Here is a 15,822-nt window from a genome sequence, read left to right as displayed (position 1 = left end):
CAGCCGCCAGGGTAAATACAGACCGCTTCGACTAAGGAGCCAGAATCATATCGATCCCTGCGTTGGTTATTGCTAACTCGTGGATTAAATCCTGTCGGGGGGGGTGGATTCAAGTTGGAGTTAGTTTGCAGTAGGGGCCACAGAGTTCGTATGTTTCCTAATGTATCAGTAGGCAGGAGCTGTACAATAAACTGTTTTACTAACACTCTTACATGCTTGTTGTCTAACTGTATTGACATGAACCCTGTGCCACAGAGTGGCATCGCGTATTTCTTGACATGGAAACCCGATCGCCTAATACTTTATCTCTAGCACGATTACCGTAAGTGGCATCATGGCGTCCCCGGGGAGGTAAAAAGAAAAAAAATAAAAATAAAAATAAAAATAATAATAATAGTAATAATAATAATATTGGTGGAGACAGCGGGGAATTTTCCTACCAGTTGGGTTTGGTTTTATGAGTAATCATCTCAAAAACATGAAAAAGAGTAAGTAATACGATCATATGCGATCAATTTTGTTGTGCAATTAATTACTCTTATTATTATAATTGTGATGATTTTTTTTTTATCGAGCCATGAAACTAGTTCGCCCATAGTCGTTCCGTAGTTAAAGTCACGCTGGCGGACCCACGTGCCCTCCTTGCAAATTAGATTTAAGGAACGAGCTGCCAGCCATTTCACGAACCACTAGTTTATGGGTCTTCCAATTTTCTGCCTTCCCGAGTCTCCAGAAATTATTATTTTACTATACTACTCCAGAGTAGCTTCCGTGGATGTGCCCGTCGGGTCCAGATCAACTCTGACTTGGCCCTCTCGCTATGGTTCCAGGTTCATGACATGAACACGTTGACTCGATGCACAAATCCTGCTACTTGCATACATGCCATACCGGATACTACCTACTACTATCTTTTCCTTGATTCGCCGTCGACTTGGAACATTCATGTGAAAAGATGAAAGATTGAAATGACGTGGGCAATTCAATCCTGTCATAGGACCCTCGCTAACTAGCCCGATTCTTGTTCTCGCGACAAATCTATCAAATATTTCATTAGCATTACTCACTCGTTTTATTACTTGACTAGGTTCAGGAGAACGAATGGACCCCGAGGCTCAATCCGCGAGAGTTGAGTTTGTTCGTCCTCATCTCTTGGGGTGTACTCCGTCCTACGTATACTATTACGCACTCCATGAGATTTACGATAGATATAAACGGCAAACTTGTTTCTGCACGGACTGTTCATCTATTGTTAATATTATCTCCCATGTGGACTTGGAGGTGGTCTTTGCGTCAAGCGAGATGGCCCTCAGTCGATCGCAATAAACTCCTAGGTTCGTGGGAGCTGCCTAGAATTAATTAGATGTCTATCCACCATCTCCCTCCTCCTTTTATGCTGTATGGGACAGTTCCTTACGTCGTCCGTTTGGTATGCCTTAATTTCAATATTAACTTTTCGGATTACTTCCTAGATCAATGTGTTTGGGAGAGCTGGGTGGCCTTCTCAACGAGCGGTTCGATATTGTTTACTCCATCCACATACACCTGGGAAATAAGTCCTCAAAAGTTTCATTTCGATCGATTCTTCATGGACGACCCGAGCTATTTTTAGGATGTTGAACGGTCAGTCGTATCCATGTAGGAAAGCGTAATAGTACTCCCCCACCCGTGGTGACAAAGAACTGTCCGTATAAATCATGAATGCTATATTATGGAGCTTGACCGCAGGCGACGGTTCAGGAGGACATATGCGAGGACCATTAAGGGTGGTTGGGAAATTATGTATGTGTAAATCCGGGCGTCTTTATATCACTATCGACACCGTGATTCCCTCTCAGGTTTAGAGTTCGACTTCTAGTCCTACTACTATGATAAGCTCCTTGGGTCTGTCATGTCAGGGCCTCCTTGGTCCTTCTCGCAGAGCCGTTATACTAGCTTCAAGACGCCACGAGCAGCACCCAAAGGCCACCCATCGCTCTACCCCAATTAAGCGTCTATATCTGGTGCCTAGAACTTACCTAGACCGCCAAGGAGGGTTTTCATATCGTACACTCGGTTCTGAGTAACCAACCTGTGTGCGAAAGACTGTAAACTATGGCGGCACAGAACCGAGGTCTCTACATCAAGAATTTCAATAACAATGTCTGACTGCCTTCCTACAAATCACCTGACTTATTTCACAGTAAGATCTTTGAAAGAAAGATGTCCGTTGTTGAGTCTAAAAGTGATTTTGCCAAGAATAAAAACCTCCGACACCGAAGGCGGTCAATCTCTCTATCGATAACCGTTTTTCGCTTTTTTTCCCGCTTTGCGACGGACTCGGCATCAATTCTGATAGCTTCACAATTGAGGGACCACAACCAAGAATAAATCGCAAGAAGGCTTGGAGTAGAACAAAGCGGCCATTTCAAAATCCTGCCACCTCCCGAGAACGTGCATTAAAACCCCTACCCGGTACCGTGCCCAACGCAATCGCCTGAGCATCTCGTTCCAGGAAATCCAAATCTACCCATCTTAAGCTGCACCTCGTCACCAGCAAATCCGAAGCCGAGTTCACAACTTCTTCTCAAGTGGCAATTTGCTTCTCCGCCTGTGCAACCCTACGTACAACATACACCATGCCTGCCTCCGTGCACTCCCAAGATCAAGACCAGTCCATGATGGACGCCACCGCTGCGGCAACTCAAGAACAAGAACAGCAGGTTGAGCAAGAGGAGGTATTGGAGGAAAAGCGGATCACTGTCGTTCGTCTCTCTCAATATTCGCATTTCGTCTAAAGAAAGCGAAGATGTTCGTTACTAATTCATATGACGACAGCTTCCCGGAGCTACCGAGACAGCGGCTTCTTTTCAGTTTGAAGGCGAGGGTCATACATTGGGCAATGCGCTACGATATGCTATAATGAAGAAGTATGCGCTGTTGCTTATTATTCTGTCGTTTGACGTTGTTCTTGGCTGTCGTGCTAGTTTAGATATATGGAATTACTAACAGCTTGAAAAGTCCTCAGGTTGAGTTCTGTGGATATACTATTCCCCATCCTTCCGAGACTAAGATGAATCTGCGCATTCAGACTTATGGTATGTTCGACTGTCCTCTCTTGTGAATTGCGGTCTTGCTCTTCTCTTTGAACAAAGCTAATCTTTGGAACCCAGACACAACGAACGCAGTGGAAGCACTGGAGAAGGGCTTGGATTCCCTGATGGATCTGTGTGATGTTGTTACGGACAAGTTTACCGCCTCTCGTGATGCCTTTAATGCCTCCGAGGCTGATAAAATGAGCTCTTAAAACCATTACCATTTTCTAACTTGCATTTGCTCTGATTTACTCGGTCTGCGGTGTTTGTATGGCGTTGTGTACACTTAGATAAAAGTTTTGCTGTTGGGCTCAGCATTATTTATGCCCTTTCAGCAACTCAGCCATTGTTATTATAGACTATTGATATCATGCGCTATGTATCAAGAACATGTGGGTTTGATGACATTCTTATGGTTCACACTTAGTAGGGCTTTTTGGACAACGTAGTGCATACAAATTCTGGATACTGGTAAACGGGGTGGGCCTTAGATGGTAGCGTCCAATGCTATCTGCATGTATCTTCTCGGATTTGTTAGGTTGCTGGAACTCGTAAGAATGGTTGAGGGTGATCTCGCACGTAACTTTACTATACCTACACTACGCCTATCAAGGACCGGCTAACTTACAGATCCGACGTTAGCTACTCTGACAATATTTACATAACACTCTATCGGTGCAATCCCCGAACCAAGGTAAAGATTTCAATGCAAAGATACTCAAGAACAATTCAATTCAATTGCGGCCTTCCAAGAAGCCCGAGATGAAGTTAGGGGGTAGCCGGGCACCGGGGTCCTCCTCTGGACGGAAGTACTTCATCACATGAGAAAGCTGCTTCCAGTAGTTAAGAGTTTCCTAGCGCGTAGAGAAAAGTATCAGTATACTTGATCCTGAAGATGGTATGATTCCGATGGAACAAGTGCAACCGTGCACTCGGCATCATCGCATCTCAGCAAAGACCGAACTTGAACTAACCTGGTACTCAGAGTGGCTCTGGAATAGCAGGACATCGACAGCACCGAGCTGCTTCACGTAACGGTGCTTCTCGAACTCCTGGCGGACCTTGGTGCGGATGGCGGATACGGGCATGTTCAGGGAGTACATGGTCTGGATCTCGGGGGACTGTTCGGTTCAATGGGTTCCATGTTAGTTTTCTCGCACTTCAAAGTAATGACTCGGTACAATCTTCGGTCGAGCGACTGGGTTCAGTTGTGATATCGAATGTCGGGAACCTCCCACGACTACACACGCCAGCACACCAGCAGAGACAAGAATTGGGTTCACTGACCGCTCTAAGCCATTCTCTGTAGGACTTGAGGACACGGGCTTTGGCGTCAGTCCAGTTGACAGCTGTTGGAGGTGAGATGGTTAGCTTTGCATTTTCGTCCATTGACATCGCGGCAATTTCTAAAGGTCGGACCGGCTGGGCCAGCTGGGAGCAAGGTGGACGTACAGGAGCGCGTGCGCTGCGCGAGGTAAGTAGGATTGATGGTCATTTTAGAAGGATGTGAGTCTGTAACCCCAGGCCGGGTACTTGACAATGGCACACTGAGAGGGAGGGGGGAAGAGGGGAGAGACGCTGAGAAAGAGAGTCGACGTTCCTTTCGGGCTTGGGTTAGCGTGACGATGAGATGGGATGGTGGAGGTCGGTGCATGCTCTCGGCGGGATTCTTTCACCGCCTACCTAATTCAAAAAATTTCTTCGCCGTTCTGTCTCTGCGAAACGGGGCTTGGATCTTTCAATTCTTTCGTTTCCTTTTTTTCTTCTTCATTTTAAACTTTTCCCATTACACTATTAAGTCTTATATCGCACTGGTGGGGTAGTCTATTTTTGTTGTTGCCCTCCCAAGGTTGTTCAATTTATCCTTCTATCTCGCTTGTGGCGTGACTTAGTCTCGAGTCTTCATCGCCGAGTCTCTTTTTCATAATCCCCACGTACATGCGATAACCTCATAGATACCTCCGAATAAAACAAATTAAAAGAACAATGGCAGCAAAACCGGGCTCGGCTAAGCCCTCAGGGAAAGACTCGAATAAGAGCAAGCCTCTTTCCTCCGCATCGAAAGTGAGCAAGAAAGCCGCCAAGCGCCCGCCGCCAAAGGAAGTTAAGTCGAAGGCGCGCACCGAAGCAAGCCAGTTGAAGAAGAAGAAGAAGAGAGAGTATACGGAGGAGGAATTGGACCTGCCGAAGTTGAATGCAATCACGCCTGTTGGGGTGGTGAAACCAAAAGGGAAGAAGAAGGGAAAGGTCTTTGTTGATGACCAGGTATGTCTATGGGCAGCATAGTTCCTCGTCTGCACGCCTCGTTGCTAATGCGCTTTCGCAGGAGGGAATGGCTACCATTCTTGCTATGGTTAATGCTGAGAAAGAAGGGCAGATTGAGTCCAAGTTGCAGAAGGCCCGTCAGTTAGAAGAGATCCGAGAAGCGAAGAGAAAGGAAGCCGAGGCTAGACAAGCACAGAAGAAAAATAAATTGGTGCGTTATATTGCTCCGAAGATGTGCTTCTTCTCCAAGGAGGCCATAAGTTGCTAACGAATATCGGCGAACAGGAGGAGACCAAGGCAGCGATCCGTCAAAAGCGCAAGCGCAAGGGTGATAGCAATGAAGACACGAAACCCGATACTACAGCAGCTCAAACTAACGGGTCGTCTTCGAAGTCGAAAGGAAAGAGGAAAAGCGTTTCATTTGCTTGAGAATTTTTGTACAAAAGTATTTCTGTCTATACCAAGTCTATGTATCTAGATGGGGTTTGGCGTTTCCACCGGTCTATGCTTTGACATGAATGGCAACTCATGACAATCTTCTTGCTTTATAACTCACATCACTGAGCGACGGCTTCGGTAGCTATCAGCTGCGATTGAACGATTGCTTCATAAGCCTAGTTCAAAAGTGCCGATTGGAAATCCAGTTTGCGACGCATGGGATTGAAATCCGGTTTTGGTGTTACATCGAGATTGCTAGTATGGTTGGCAGCGTGGCCTGGAGCTTTCTCGGGGTTCTCAACCAAGAAAGGAGTCTTGAGGTCGATTTCCTTGGCCATGAGGTTTAGGAAATTGGTCACCTGTTCAACGTATTAGGTGTGGGAAAGCAGCAGCAATAGTAGACAACAACTTACTGGCTTCACAAACCATCTGCTGCCTCCAAGTTCAAACCAGCCAAGATGCCCACCCCAGGACGTTGTCATCATAACACCATAAGGGGTTTGTTCGATTTCTTGGAAAGGAAGTGCTTTGACGGTAGCAATCTGTTGCTAGTCAGCGCATGAGAGTAGTAAAATTCAGCGTGTCGAACTCACCGGGTCATCCTCAGCTTGTACAGCAAAAAAAGGGATCCTAATAGCAAGCAGCGAATCAACGGACGAAGCATCACGATAGTAAGCACCCTCTGTGGGGTAACCCCATGATGCACATTGCAAAGCCCTAGTGCGAATTGACAAGTCAGGAACCTCCTGGAGATAATATCATATAGTGTGGCTGCTCACCGGTCGAACTCATGCAAGTATTTAGTACTCCGAACTGCATCAATATCAACTCGAGGATTCTTGGAGACCTCCTCTACGTGACTAATGAGATTGGCTGTTAGTCGACCAGCAGTAAGTCCAGATATACGAAGGACGGCCTACTGTTCAAAAAGTCGTTTCATGTTTGATCCCATCACTTTACTGTAGACCTCGAGTCCTATCCAGCTGCTTTGCAAGCTCACGGAGCTTACTTCTAGGTTCCAAGGGCTTGCACAAAGTACCGCGGCTTTCAACTGGCAAGCTTCACCTTCTTCACCCAAATACTATACAAGTCCAGTCCATCAGGATACAGCCGGCAAGCTACGCTAGAGGTGACTTACATTGGTGAGGATATTTGCGCCGAGGGAGAATCCGATCCCAAACAATGGCCGGTTCGGGAATGTCTTCCGAAGCCACTTGACGGCTTGACGGACGTCCCACGTGGCACGAGCATTATATAGCACGCCGCTGGTTATCTTGGTTTGAGCACAGCCCCTAGAATTGATAACACAGGCCTCCCATTCCCCATCAGCAATGAGGGGTGCCACGACGTGGCGTAGATAAATCTCGTGTGACCCCCCACTCAAGCCATGGAGAATAACAAGCATGGGTTTCGTATCATTTGAAGGAAGCGCTTCAAATTCATCTGCCGCGAAGAACGCTGTCCTTTCCGGTAAACCCGATGGTTGAGTGTATTTTCTCTCCCGATCCGTCAGTTGGCTGTCTTTGGGAGCTTCGAATGGATGGACAACGAAGTCCACCGCGAAATGCCCACTGAACATCGGGTTATCGGCTTCGAACATCCAGCGTTTATAGTATACAGGAACGTCATCAAACTTCACCGTAGTCCAGGCCGTCTGGAGATGGCCGTTGAACAAAAACGGGTTGAGCCGACATGTCTTTGGTGTGGCAGTACGACAGAGATCCGTCAAGGTAAACTGTTGTTTAGTTCCTTTCCCGACTTTCTTCAATATTAGGTTATTGTCTTTTGAGTGAAAGAATGAAACGCGGCCATTTGGGCGCAACCATGATAGCATGCCCATTACAAGCAATCCCGACAGTAAGATTGGCACCGGGAAGGAGGTCAAGAGAGTAGTAGCGGAGGTCTCAGCGGAAGCCATACGGGCTGAGGGCAACGAGGCTTATCACAACCAACCACGCTTGTAGAAATTGATATCAGTGGAAAAGAGAAAAATAAAAATAAAATAAAATAAAATAAAGAAAAGGAGAAAGAAAGAGAAGAAGAAAAGCAAAACGAACGCAATGAGATGTCAGACCCTTCCAATAATTGTACGTACCAAATATATTTTATTCCGAACAGGTTCTTTTGCGCCGGGATTCATGTGCCTCGGCATCATTGCCCGATAGGGGAATGCATGACATAAGCACCTTATCTCGTTGCCAGTGACTGCGCTATGCTATCTTGGGTATAGCTTTTGATGTTCAATGATCAGTCAGCCTCCAGATGACTCAGCTCGTGATGTACGTCATGGATATCACGAGGCGCCAAAGAGGGTTGTCAGTTGACAAGAGGCATGGCGGCGTTTGTATCTCTTTCCTGGTCAGGCTAGCTGGGTTGCAAGCACTCTGGGTTCAAACCCCTTGTCTGCAATCATGGACATTCTTAAGGTTGGAAATCGAGAGGTGCGTGCAATTCTCATTGCGGTTACCAGGTTGATGCCGGATGCGGAAACCAACTATAGAATGGAACATAGCATCATAGACCTCTTCAGCTTTAGCACCCACTTCCTAAAAAAGTTTTAGCAGTGGAGTTTTGATACAGTACCAATCAGCAGGCTCTCATATTGACTCTTCTACTTTGCTTGCACTAGATCAGTCAATACCGAATTGGTATGTAATTTCTTATCACAGGCATTACACTGTGACCCTACCCCGTGCGCCGTTTGCGTGCGAAACCGAGAACATTCGTGTGGACTACTTCAAGGTCAAACGTCCTTCCTTCTGCACTCCCTCTCACTTTCTTGTAGGGTTATCTTTTCGTCACGCGGTACGCTCCCAGTCCTCTTATTATACGCCATGAGACTCCAGCAACAGCAGGAGATGATTTGGCTCCCATTTCACCTATGAGTCTCTGTCGGTCCCCAGACACACATCCCCATACAAAACCCTCAAAAATCCGAGAACAGCTCAAGAAGGCCCTGGTTCTCGGTACAGTCTATGGTCCAGATTCACGGTTTTCCATCGATATGGCATATGGTCTTCGTCGTGCTGGGAAAAGATTTAAGACTATCACAAAGATGCATCTTTGGTCACGAAGTCCGGACAGGTCAAATCCTGGCTCTCAAAAGCGGTGTTACCTCCTCGAATTGCCCACCGAGCTACTGCTTGAGATCGTTTCTCATCTACCCGTGCTGGCAGAGGCTTCTCTAGCATTGACGTGTAAACGTCTCTTTGCAATATCCGGCGCAATCCTGGACTCCAAGTCACTGCACTTCAATCGGGATTTCGCACCACTCTTCCATCATTACCGGAATGGGCACAATTTCGTTACTACTCGGTGGCAGTTCGTCAAAGTTCTAGAAAACAACACGTGGCGAGCATGTTCGAAATGCCTGAAGCTACATCCACGAGGTTTGTTCTCTTCACGAGAACTCAAACGAAAACCTGAGGAACGGTCCTGTGAACTCGGGGATCTCGCAGGCATAGTTGACTTGTGTCCATGCAAAAAGCTAACTTTCCGAGATAAAATGGACCTCGTTGAACTCTTGCTGATGCGACAGAAATCGATAACAGCCTTGACTGCGCAATTTGGAACTGATGTCCGGGAACGATTTTGCTGGCATACCTGCACCGAAAACTATGGCTCTACACAGTTGAAGATTGAATTATTTCCGGAGTTAGACGAGAATGGCCAGTTGAAGATCAAGACTGAATATCAACTATCAACGGGATCAGGGCAGCTAGGGAAGGAAGAGTCTATCACACCTCGATTTGGATGCGCACACCGATCAGTTGATCTCTGGCTCTCCAGCGTCTGCCAAACCACAATTTGCCGACTGTATGATAGTTTCTGCGCCTCCTGCCAGCGAATATCCGTTTGCAACTCCTGTAATTCTTCGTTGAAATGCCCTCGCAAACAACCTTGTCATATTGACGAGAATTCCGGAAGAGCTACATATTTCTTTTGGACTGAGAGATGTCTTGGAGGGACGTCCCCTATCCCGGATCAAGCATGGGCCGTGCAGAGGATCCATCCGGCAGAGAATACGATCGATGTGGACAACTGCAGCGAGTTATGCCCTTGGACCATCCGCGAACACCCTCCTCTTAATGATCCCCCGTCTCTCGAGATGGACATTCTAGAACCCGGTATGCAGAGCCAGTCAATAAATCAATTATATGCATCGATTGGTATGATCTGAATGCATGGAACGCCAGGAGAGGAAGGTTGGGTGGGCTATGCCTCGTGAAAGGAATGGCAAAGGTACTGTATAGAGGCGCTACTTTGGGATTCGGTGTTATCATATGACTCAATATTCTCTTTTCTCTGTTTGCTTTTTTGTTCTTAACGTGTAATTACTATTTCTTGTTGGCTTAACTCTTTATAAAGACTATACTAGAAGTCTAGAAATATACATCGAATCTCTCCATTGTGAATATATGGGTAGCCACTTGGAAGTGCTGATCGGGGATGGACGGCAATTGACGCCCTGTTCAGCTTGGGTATATACTAGACAAGGTTAATGGGCGTTTATATATACAAACAGTTGTCTATAGAATGGGGGTTAATAGAGAAGGATCTCACAATGAATGTATATACCGAGAGAATAAATAGGGCTTCACTCTTTGTCTTCAAACTGACCGCCTTGGGGGTTTCTCCGAAGCCGACCTCAAAAGGGAAAGCGGATTTAATATCGCGATCAAACACTCCCCAAAAGGTGATCACCAACTTCTACTTCTAAATGAACGAAAGTATAGACTCCGGGAGAAGCAGAGTGCAGCGATCACCACGAAGCATTATCTGCGTCCTGGGGCGATGAGCTATCCACCACCACCACCTCATAACGGCCAATATCCTTCGCAGTACCTGCAGCAGCCTCCTATTCAACCCCAGCAGACCATCCAGCCGCAGCAGCTACTGTACAATAATGCCCACTCGAACGTTTCGCCATATCAATATGGCAAGCCAGTCGTTTATCCTCAGGTCATGATCCCGGCCTATCCCGCCTACGCACACACTTATAATCAACAACCTCAACCTCAACCTCAACCGCCGCCGCAACCGCAACAACAACAGCCGCCACCACCGCAATATGTGAACCCATCCGACTTGTTCAACACGCCGCCTCTCCCTTCTATATCGCCTTCCCAATTTGCCCAAAGGCCATCTCAATATGGTGGACAACCTGCGGTCTCTACCGCTGCAGCCAGTAGCGTCTCCCCTGCACTCACTACCCCCGCCGCAACGCAACCAACGTACTACACAGCTGCTAGTCCAAACCAAGGGAACCAAGTTTATGGCAAGCCCCCACAGGCTACATCAAGTGCTACACCAAGTACAACACCGAAGCCTACACCGAAACCTACACCGAAACCCACACCAAAGGTTACACCAAAGGCGATGCCCAAAACTACCGCCGCGACTGCACCGAATCCCCCAACTGTCCGACCCCCACCTGTTACGGCAACCCCCCCGGTACTGTCACCCAGGCCAGTCCCCCAAGTCTTGATACCAGCTCCACCCCCGGAAATACAGCAGAAACTCCAACGGCCGCCGTCCAAGAAGCAAGCGCAGCGACCGGCTGGTCAAATGACACACCAAAAACCAGCAAAGCCCCCCATCGACTATCAGGTCCTCCTCCTGGCGATGGCGGATGAGTATCTCAACGCGGCCCATAGTAACGGAACTATGGTCGCCTTACTGAAACAAGAATTGCAAGTGGAGGAATACTATAAGTTGGTCGCGACGGGTCTTGGTTGCTTGGAAGCGGTGTTGAAGGTTGGTGTGGAATTCGCTTCGCTGATATTGATCTTACCTACTTCTGACTAACTGTATTCTTCGAATCTGGTTAGAACTGGAGATTACAACCCCGAGTCGAAGCCCTTGTGCGATTAAGGTATGCGCGCATTCTGTTCGAGGAGACGGACAATGATCTCGAAGCGGAGACCGCATTGAGTAAAGGCGTATGTCAAACCCCTAGACTCTCACTATCAGGCCACGCTGCTAACATCGTGCTGATAGATTGACTTGTGCGAGCGGGTAAGTCGCTTTGCGTTAAACTCAGTATTCCGTTGCTGTTTTCTTGGTTACTTACAATGCTGCAGAACCGTATGCTGGACTTAAAATACAGCATGCAACATCTTTTGGCACGGATGCTACACAAGACAAACCCTAAGGCCTCAATGAAAGCTGTGGATGGGATGATCCAGGATGTCGAAGCGTGAGTGATTTTCAGGCTCACGATGCACAGGGCATATGCTGACTAGCATAGATATCGGCACTCTGCCTGGGAGTATGCATTTCGTTTCCTTCGAGTATCCCTCTCGCTGTCTTCCTCAGCCCACCAGGACTCCGTTACAGCCCTGCAACACCTACACAAGATAGCTAATATGGCCAACCGCCATGGCGATAAGGCTGTTTCGGCCATGTCGGCTGTCACCGAGGCCCTTGCACATCTACAACAGGGATCCGGCTTCGACTCCATTGAACAGGCTCAGCGCGCCCTGGCGGTAGCTCGGAGCCACCAGCTGAATGACGAGCTTCGCCATATACCGCAGCTGACGACGCTTGTGCAAATGGTCGATATTTGTTGCAGCCTTCTTGAATATGACATCAATCAATCGTCACAGAAGTTGAAGAACTTACAAGACCTGATGGACGAGCGATTGAACGACCCTAATTGGCGCGCCGATGGGTCGTTCTCCATTCCTCTAAGTGGCAAATCCGCAGGACCGTCGTCAATAGACACCGGGGACATCCTTCAGGTCCAGAATGGCACGTTGCTCTTGAGCTTTAATTGGCTACCTCAGCATGACCTCTATGCGCTTTGCTATTTCTTAAGTTCCATCACGCTCAGCTGCAAGAACTCCTACGATGGCCGTAAAGCTGAGAAGTTCCTCCAGGAGGGGATACGCATGATACAGGGTAAGCGCCGCGTCAGCTTTGGTTAGGTTAACGCTAACTTCGTTGTCTAGGGAGTTTCAAATCGCCACAGGACATCACTGAATCAATGGTCAATGCGAATAGGCGTGTAGAATGGCGCAGGACGCTGTACTGTAACCTTCTTCTTCAACAAGTGTTCCTTGCCTGTGGCCGCACGGACTGGGACCTTGCCAGCAAAACGCTGAAGGACCTCCAACAAGAAGCGCAAGAGCTTGGCGAGTGTCTACCCGATACTGTTCAATGTCTGATGGAGTACGCTGCGGGTACCATTGCACAAGCAACTGGCGATCTGAAAGCTGCCCTCGACGCTTTTCAATCCCCTCTTCTTTCGTTATCTCCATCGACGAGCAAAACAGCCCGCAATGACCCCCGGCGTGACATTGCACTTATTGCAGCCCTCAATACCGTTCTCATACTTCGTGATCCAACTCAGGCGTCACACTTTCAGCTCCCCAACATTCTGGCAACCGTTGAATCCTTTTGCAAGGGTAGCCCCAACAAATATATCCAAGCAGCTTACTATCTGGTATGCGCTACCGTGCAGACCGAATCAACCATACAAACCAAGCAGTTCCTCCAGCAAGCTCTCCAGTCAGCCACGGCAATCAGCAACAGTCAAATTACTTGCATGACCCTAACATTCATGAGTTGGAAGTATTTCCGTGGAGTTGTCGGTGAACAGGCCGAAAAGAGCGCGCGAGCAGGTCGTGCCATGGCAAAGAAAGCCAACGATCGACTCTGGGTCAGTGTCACGGACGAGATGCTGGCAGAGACTCTGGAGAGGCAAGGAAAGAATGATGAGGCGAAAGGCGTCCGCGAAGAGGGCCATCGCGTAATGATGGGATTACCGCCCGCATTGAAAAGGCCCTCCTAGCCCCTGGCTCTTATTATCCTCCTTTTCTTGTTTTTCTTTTGTTATTCTGATATGACTTTCTGGGTCTAGTATATGATACCATTTAGGGTCTGAGGTGTATAGGGTATAACGGCGCAATGAAGACATAGTAGGCATCATTTCATGACTCCCTCCATCATGTAGTAGACATGGTATTCAAGGAGTATATTCCACGACTTTGGCCAAACCGAGCCGTTCCAGGTTCCAATGAAGCAAGTGATTCATGCACGCCCTTTACAGAGCCGTTGTTTGTCGACTGGTGTCCGCCGGCTCACACATTGCAGTCTGGACCCGACCCTGATGGATGGAGGTCAGGAATCTGTTAATCGGTTAAGCAGCAGTAAGGTATAGGATTAAGGCAGGTCCAAAGTTCAATAACTGTAGCATAAAACACCTTTCTCTTCTACCTCCCTAGGTGATGTCCAGCTCTACGGGAATACACTCCAACTTGAAAAGCGAAAGATGCAAGGCACAAGATCGGAGTCACATATCACCCTTTTGCTGCCAGAGAATGAACCTCTGCTTCCAAGTTTGGAGACAGACTCTCATATCCTTCGATCACAACCACTGCTTTTTGAATCAGAATATCATTTTGCGTTCCAGAGACCGAGCGAAACAAGGCCGGATATAAACCCAGAAGGACCACAACAATAGGCGCATCATCCTGCATATTCGCAAATCTCGCAATCTGAGGGTTAAGCGTGTGGTGGGTATGGGGATCCTTTATTATGAACTGACTCAAATAGCTCTTGTAGACAATTGTAGGCTGGGCCCAATCGAAATCTCGATCTCATCCCCACCGATTTTGTTCCGGCGAACATTTTAATATTAGCGCAAGAGCTGCAATTTGTGGTAAGATCTGTTGCTCAAGCCTTCCAAACTTTTGGTCTAAATCAACTATTTCCTCATAGCTGAAATAAATGAAAAAGCCATGCAAACAATCGGCTAAGCCAGAACAGCGTTGAATAATCCTATCTTAGTAGACCTGAGTTTCAGTGTAAGCCCTCACTGTATCTGACCGCCAGAGATCAATACTTTTAGTATCTACGAAGATAAGCAATCGCTTGTATTCAGTGGCTGAGGGCACGCCAGTCTTTTTTCGGTTCCAGCATCGACATCATGTCATAAAGCTGTCCTAGGAGTTCTTGATCCGCTGGCGGCACGGCGAATACTAGAGGTTCGAGTATATGTTCTCGAATAATATTGAAGATAATCATTGTCAATACCTCAGTTTGTGCGTGATCGAGTTCTAACTGAAACTCTCCCGGAAAGGTAAACAGATTCTCATCAATACCTCGGCGATAGACGACTCATATAGAGCTTCGGTGAAAGACTTGATGTCAGGAAATCCCTCCACCCACTCGCAGATGATATCGCGGGCTACCAGAAACTTCTCGGAAATAGTCGCATCACTGGCTTGTTAGTCAGGCATAGTTCTAAGTATCTGAGTTTGAAGTTCAACCACCAACTTCTGGATGCGTTGCTGTGCGTCCTTTAGTTGTTGTTTTATCTGCTCAATCCTGGAAGCTTGCTGCGAAATGCATTGACTCACAAAGTTCACACCCTTGTGAATGCCGTTTACACCTAGTTTCAGTTTTTTCAAAGCACTTTGTGCCGGGAATTCGTCTCGGTTCGGGTTTCTCGAAGAGGTAGTGGCTGGTACATTGCCGGCTAAAGGATGATTTTGACCCTAAAGGACGGTTCATTACTTCAGAATATTTGCGAAGGACGTTGTGACCGAGGGGTATACATACATCATAGCCTGTTGTGATTGAAATGATATTTCCATCCAAGTTCTTTCTGTCGTAATAAAAAAAAAAAAAAACAAAGAGTCAAGGCACAGGGGAGGGAATATCGTGCAAGGCGAAGCGGAATGTCCAAGGTTAGTATAAGAAAGTCTTGAGATTCTCGGTGCTTGATGAGCGATGACTGTCGATCTGAAGCAATACAGTGGATGAACTATTGGACGAGTGATTATACTGATTCCATGAGATGAGGTGATGGTCAGAACAGAAAGTGAGTGTTGTAGTACTTTATATTCACTTCTATTTGACTAACACAACACAGTAATTTCGTCTTCCTTTCTCTGTCGATTCCACTACTCTCTATTTCCACTTGTTGGTAGTTTCAAATTGACTGTCTTACAGCTCACCTCATTAAGCAACGCAACCAGACATATCAGTACAAGGAGAGACAGTCTACTGCACTTTGTCATACTCAATTCTATGTACA

General features: G+C 47.2%; 5 protein-coding genes across 5 annotated transcripts; 3 read left to right on the top strand and 2 right to left on the bottom strand.

Moving 5' to 3' along the window:
* Positions 1 to 2,618: 2,618 nt before the first annotated feature.
* BDV38DRAFT_278295 (DNA-directed RNA polymerase core subunit RPC19) lies at positions 2,619 to 3,286 on the top strand (the record flags this gene model as incomplete). Its single annotated transcript, XM_032058683.1, has 4 exons — positions 2,619 to 2,744; positions 2,818 to 2,909; positions 3,001 to 3,077; positions 3,153 to 3,286. The coding sequence occupies 4 exons, from the start codon at positions 2,619 to 2,621 to the stop codon at positions 3,284 to 3,286; spliced, it is 429 nt and encodes a 142-aa protein (XP_031918178.1).
* Positions 3,287 to 3,472: 186 nt separating this feature from the next.
* BDV38DRAFT_235874 (putative NADH-ubiquinone oxidoreductase B14 subunit) lies at positions 3,473 to 4,671 on the bottom strand. The gene is made up of 4 exons (XM_032053381.1): positions 4,527 to 4,671; positions 4,362 to 4,423; positions 4,049 to 4,195; positions 3,473 to 3,928 (listed from the first exon to the last, which is right to left on the bottom strand). Exons 1-4 carry the CDS (start codon positions 4,567 to 4,569, stop codon positions 3,809 to 3,811), a joined length of 372 nt encoding a protein of 123 aa, XP_031918177.1. The 5' UTR covers positions 4,570 to 4,671; the 3' UTR covers positions 3,473 to 3,808.
* A 168-nt stretch (positions 4,672 to 4,839) lies between these two features.
* Positions 4,840 to 5,861, top strand: loc1. The gene is made up of 3 exons (XM_032051614.1): positions 4,840 to 5,339; positions 5,401 to 5,550; positions 5,625 to 5,861. Exons 1-3 carry the CDS (start codon positions 5,061 to 5,063, stop codon positions 5,766 to 5,768), a joined length of 573 nt encoding a protein of 190 aa, XP_031918176.1. The 5' UTR covers positions 4,840 to 5,060; the 3' UTR covers positions 5,769 to 5,861.
* A 92-nt stretch (positions 5,862 to 5,953) lies between these two features.
* BDV38DRAFT_278292 (putative hydrolase, alpha/beta fold family) lies at positions 5,954 to 7,695 on the bottom strand (the record flags this gene model as incomplete). Its single annotated transcript, XM_032058682.1, has 6 exons — positions 5,954 to 6,136; positions 6,191 to 6,319; positions 6,371 to 6,494; positions 6,557 to 6,637; positions 6,698 to 6,858; positions 6,916 to 7,695. The coding sequence occupies 6 exons, from the start codon at positions 7,693 to 7,695 to the stop codon at positions 5,954 to 5,956; spliced, it is 1,458 nt and encodes a 485-aa protein (XP_031918175.1).
* A 963-nt stretch (positions 7,696 to 8,658) lies between these two features.
* BDV38DRAFT_267916 (uncharacterized protein) lies at positions 8,659 to 13,572 on the top strand (the record flags this gene model as incomplete). Its single annotated transcript, XM_032056673.1, has 7 exons — positions 8,659 to 9,946; positions 10,537 to 11,534; positions 11,609 to 11,719; positions 11,778 to 11,795; positions 11,861 to 11,976; positions 12,028 to 12,680; positions 12,731 to 13,572. The coding sequence occupies 7 exons, from the start codon at positions 8,659 to 8,661 to the stop codon at positions 13,570 to 13,572; spliced, it is 4,026 nt and encodes a 1,341-aa protein (XP_031918174.1).
* Between the last annotated feature and the right edge of the window lie 2,250 nt (positions 13,573 to 15,822).

This window comes from Aspergillus pseudotamarii, assembly GCF_009193445.1.
Source record: "Aspergillus pseudotamarii strain CBS 117625 unplaced genomic scaffold BDV38scaffold_5, whole genome shotgun sequence".
Lineage (NCBI taxonomy): Eukaryota > Fungi > Ascomycota > Eurotiomycetes > Eurotiales > Aspergillaceae > Aspergillus > Aspergillus pseudotamarii.
Note: the sequence above shows the minus strand (reverse complement) of the source record. Positions and strands in the feature narration are given on the sequence as shown.